Genomic DNA, 4,493 nt, shown 5'->3' with positions numbered 1-4,493 from the left:
ACCCTATTATAAAGATGTCCACGTTTTGGTAGGATTACTGATGAAAGACTAAAAATCTTAGACCTAAAGTCCGAAAGACTTTACACCACAAACCTTATTCGTGATCAGATTCATTACTTTTAAGTCGACGAGAAACGAGAGGCAGATACCACGTATATCTATCACATGCCACAAATATTCTTCAGCGCATTAATCATCGTATACATTGTTGTAACACATTTTGTAATCGAGACATTGCCAACTTCCAACCCAGTAGAAGAAACTGTATTGGGCTTTTATCGCTCAGAAGTAGATTGATGAAAATTTACCCGTCGTACGTTATTTTCTTATGTTATGTTTCTTGCTAAATTAGATTTGACTTGGTAACTCTTCATTTTGACATGTTGTGGATGGAGGTTGCTGCCTTCAAATAAAATCGCATTTTAGTTGCTGATGTGTTCCGCCCTCCTGAATCCGACTGTTGCATACTAAGCGTTATGGGGAACCATCAACTTGCAAATGCTGAAAGTCATCTTGCAATTGGCGATTGTTGATTATAAATACATACCATCGTATTTGCAACAAATTGAAACTCATACATCTGCTTTTCCACATCTTTTTATTGAACTAACCTTGTTGAGCAATATATGTTTTACTTATCTACTAATTTCTCGAAGATTATGATCAATCACGTGTTATAGTGCCATTAGTTATAATACCCACACTGCCTAACTTCGATTCGAAATATCTGAATTGTTGTGTATTTCACATATAACCATCACCAGAAAATGCCTAATCAGGCTGTAACCACGGTAGTCCTTTCGTCAGTTGTTGAATCTCTAGAAACATCTATAATATGAGTAGAAAAAAAACATAGTTTCATGATTCGTCTGAATTTTGAACAAAAAAATATCTTTTCAATATCTTAAATTAATGTTTAATTAATATTCGTGGATCAAACATTTATATTAATATACTGAAATAACTTACTTTTTGTCATGCAGTTTCCAGCTTTTTCCAAATTCAAGAACATCTTTGGCAATGTTACCGTCTGGTTTCTGGAAGTCATTGCGAGTATCACCATCTGCATTACCCATCAGACCGCATAGCTTCCCCTTGTAAAAAGAGCCATTGTAGGATACATCTAATACATGCTTTCTCAGAGTCCAATTAAAAGTGAATGTTGTGTCCTTCGAAGTGAAATTAAGTTTTATATGTTTATTCTCTTCCTGTATTGTTATAACTTTTGCGTCAGTCATCTGTCCACCGGTACTTCCCTGTGGAATGAGAAATTATATTAATTATTCAGTATCTTGTTTTGCTCGCTAAATTCATGATCAAATGTATATTGACTTTACTTTGCAATATTATAATACTACATATTGACAACTTACTGTAGTAACATCAAGTCCATTAACGATCGCGTATTGATTTCCAACTGTTACGTTGAATGCGATAATTTTTGTTCTAAATTGGTCTGGTGTACTATCTTCTCTTGGTTCAAACTTAGTTGTGACTTCAAAACGAGGCTTGTTGGTGCAGTCCTTGAAGAGAATGTACCAGCATGTTCCTTGGAATGTATATGCACGACTATCGAATGTCCTCATATGAGGATCACCACTCGCACCAGGAGGAGGATGGCCTAATAAAAACATCAACTCACACGTTATGTATGAATGTTCTGCTTCTGTACATCACACGAAATAAAAGTGGAAATACACAAAAATGGCTCTTTATATCATAATTGTTCATAATTATCAATCAATTTATGTTATAGGAATGATTTAATTGGCAAAGGCGTGAGTTGCCACTAATACATTCGAATGACAGTGCACCTGATATTATTGTGGAGACAAATCAATCACTATACTCACACTCGCAGATTGCGCCTTCGCTTTTATAATTACAGGGAAAGTCACTCCATATTGATTCGGCACTGTAAAATATAAATTAATTGACTGAAATATAACTGCCTAGGCCACAATAATTTTGTTCAACGAGATTGTCTTCGTAATCTATTGGTTATTGATGTAGTTGAGTGTACTACAGAAACAATTATTCCAAACTATAATTTATCCGCATTCTTCTTAATTATAATATTAACTTTACTTTACTTTTAGATGACATTACCTTTACTTACTCAATTTCAGTACAGTGTTGGTCTCCGTCACTATTGTCTGGCTGGTTTACATCCCAATTATTGTATACAATGTCTTGATCGTCAGTGTAGTAAGTGAATCGCCCTTCGTGGTTCAGATCGATCACCCCAATCCAATAATAAGCTATTGAATTCAAAATAAAACTAGGCAAGTGAAAGCAATTACTGGGCTACATATAAAAAGGTTTCATTGTTTTATGATTAAAATCCTTAATAGACAGCAGTTAGACTTGCTACAATTACGACATACACATAACTGTTGTTGGTAGTACATCCTTTATAACGTTGTTTTCATGTTCAGATTTGGGTTGTGCTAGTATACAACCCATAGCTTCACACTTATCTTTAGCATCAAACCAGTTTATTGGGCCATCCACAAGTTTATATACGCTCGAGAGACCTGCATAACAAACACGATTAATAACAAACCAATAAATAAATTTGAATTAAAGAAAAGTACATATATGGATTCGGTATAGCTGCTGAACAATATTTTGTTAATATTTATGATTGTAATATATTTAACCAATACAGCTGTCTTGCTACAAAATGATACAGCAACAGTGTTAATATTAAAATTACATGATTGAACACAACCGCTTAAAATGAAGCATTAAAAACATCGTATTCTCCAACACCGTGAGACATTTAATACATATAAATAGATTGTGTTGTAAACTGTTATTTAGTAGTGATAACACATTAATAGTTATTAATTTGCCAGTGTTTTACTGACGAACAGGGTGTACTTACTCCTATGTTCAACCATTTTCTGTAGGAAAAAAAGAATACAGCTTAAATGTTAGATGTTAATCGCAAGTGATCATTGTAATTCCGTATCATTAATTTATCCATTGCCGATAAAATAATTTACTGAAAGTATTTTTCTTTGAAAAACCCTCATCGTCTGAATTTCATGTTTAATTTTTAAATATTTGTGTAATAAACATTTATGTAATCAATATGCATAAATTTGTACCTTCTGTTGTAGAAATAATAAAGTGTGTCAAATAGAAAGTAACGTGTTATCGACGATATTGTGTCAAAAATTACAAATTATATATATATATATATATATATATATATATATATATATATATATATATATATATATATATATATATATATATATATATATATATATATATATATATATATATATATATATATATATATTAAAGAAAACGCTCGTTGAAAATTAACCTACATAATATTTAGACATAACATTGTTAAAACTTGTGTTTAATCTGAAAAAGATGGTGTTTAAGGTAGAGTTGCAGGTTGGGAGACTATATTTTTAATTGGCTTTAATTACACGAGTAAATATAACTTTTGCCCATCAAGTTATATATCATTTGAAAGAGTTTTATTCAAACTTTCGAGTTTTATGGTTTACCGTTATTTACTATGACACCATATTAAGTGGTATTAATTTTGATTAAAATCATGCCTTTTAGGTGAAAGTGCACTTAAAACTTTTGAATGCATTGTTAAAATGCCTTCAGAGTAACAAATATGTGAAAACATTTTTTAGTTTCGCCCACAATGAAAACAATGAAATCGCACTATCGGGCCTTCCTCCTGTATGTAAATAAATAACAAATCTAATTTTTTAACAGTATACCACTGACAAGTTTAAAACTGTATGTTTTGTTTCATTCAGCGTGAATGCTGGAAGCGTCAACGTCTTGTCTGTTTTTTTTGTAGTTTGTGAGGATAGTCGATCGCACCACGGCAGAAAGTTACACACCTCAATCAAAAAGTAACTCAAACAAACTTTCGAGACTTTTAATCACATACGCATGCCTGGGTTCCCTATATTTTAAAATTGTTTTTTGAGTAAGATCCAACATGACTGTCTGGGTAAGAAAAAGCAAAAAATAGGGGGGGGGGTGGTATTTATATAAAAAGTGCAATAATGCTGGTGAGATGGCAATAGTGATGATAAGTGAATATACACACTACATCGTAGATTGAACAAATAAGTAAACCTACCTCGTGCGGGACTGCTTGAATCAAACTGGCAAGGATCAATAATAAACATAACATCATTGCTGCCTTTCCTGCAATACTCTTCTACGGGAAACGTTGTGCATAGACTTCAGACAAACACTTATGCAACTGATAGATTGGATCCGCTCATTCGAATTTAACGATTATTTTTTTGCTGACGTGTTTGTTTTTATAATCTCTACATTTGAGGGCATTTTCATTGGCTAAATAAACGCAAGTGATTTATTTCGCGCATGCTCATTTTCATTTCTTGCGTGGCAACTGCTGGGAGTGGTAGGTACGTGAGAAAATACACTAAACCGTGCTATGAGTAATGCATACTACTAAGTGAAAACAGCGGACA

The 4,493-nt window shown here is 32.8% G+C and overlaps 1 protein-coding gene across 1 annotated transcript; it reads right to left on the bottom strand.

Moving 5' to 3' along the window:
* Positions 1-581: 581 nt before the first annotated feature.
* Positions 582-4,261, bottom strand: LOC100367877 (BMP-binding endothelial regulator protein-like). The gene is made up of 8 exons (XM_085494802.1): positions 4,133-4,261; positions 2,891-2,909; positions 2,388-2,537; positions 2,120-2,261; positions 1,854-1,915; positions 1,374-1,621; positions 970-1,256; positions 582-828 (listed from the first exon to the last, which is right to left on the bottom strand). Exons 1-8 carry the CDS (start codon positions 4,187-4,189, stop codon positions 819-821), a joined length of 975 nt encoding a protein of 324 aa, XP_085350928.1. The 5' UTR covers positions 4,190-4,261; the 3' UTR covers positions 582-818.
* Positions 4,262-4,493: the final 232 nt, after the last annotated feature.

Source organism: Saccoglossus kowalevskii, chromosome 21, assembly GCF_978046115.1.
Source record: "Saccoglossus kowalevskii chromosome 21, keSacKowa6.1, whole genome shotgun sequence".
NCBI lineage: Eukaryota > Metazoa > Hemichordata > Enteropneusta > Harrimaniidae > Saccoglossus > Saccoglossus kowalevskii.
Note: the sequence above shows the minus strand (reverse complement) of the source record. Positions and strands in the feature narration are given on the sequence as shown.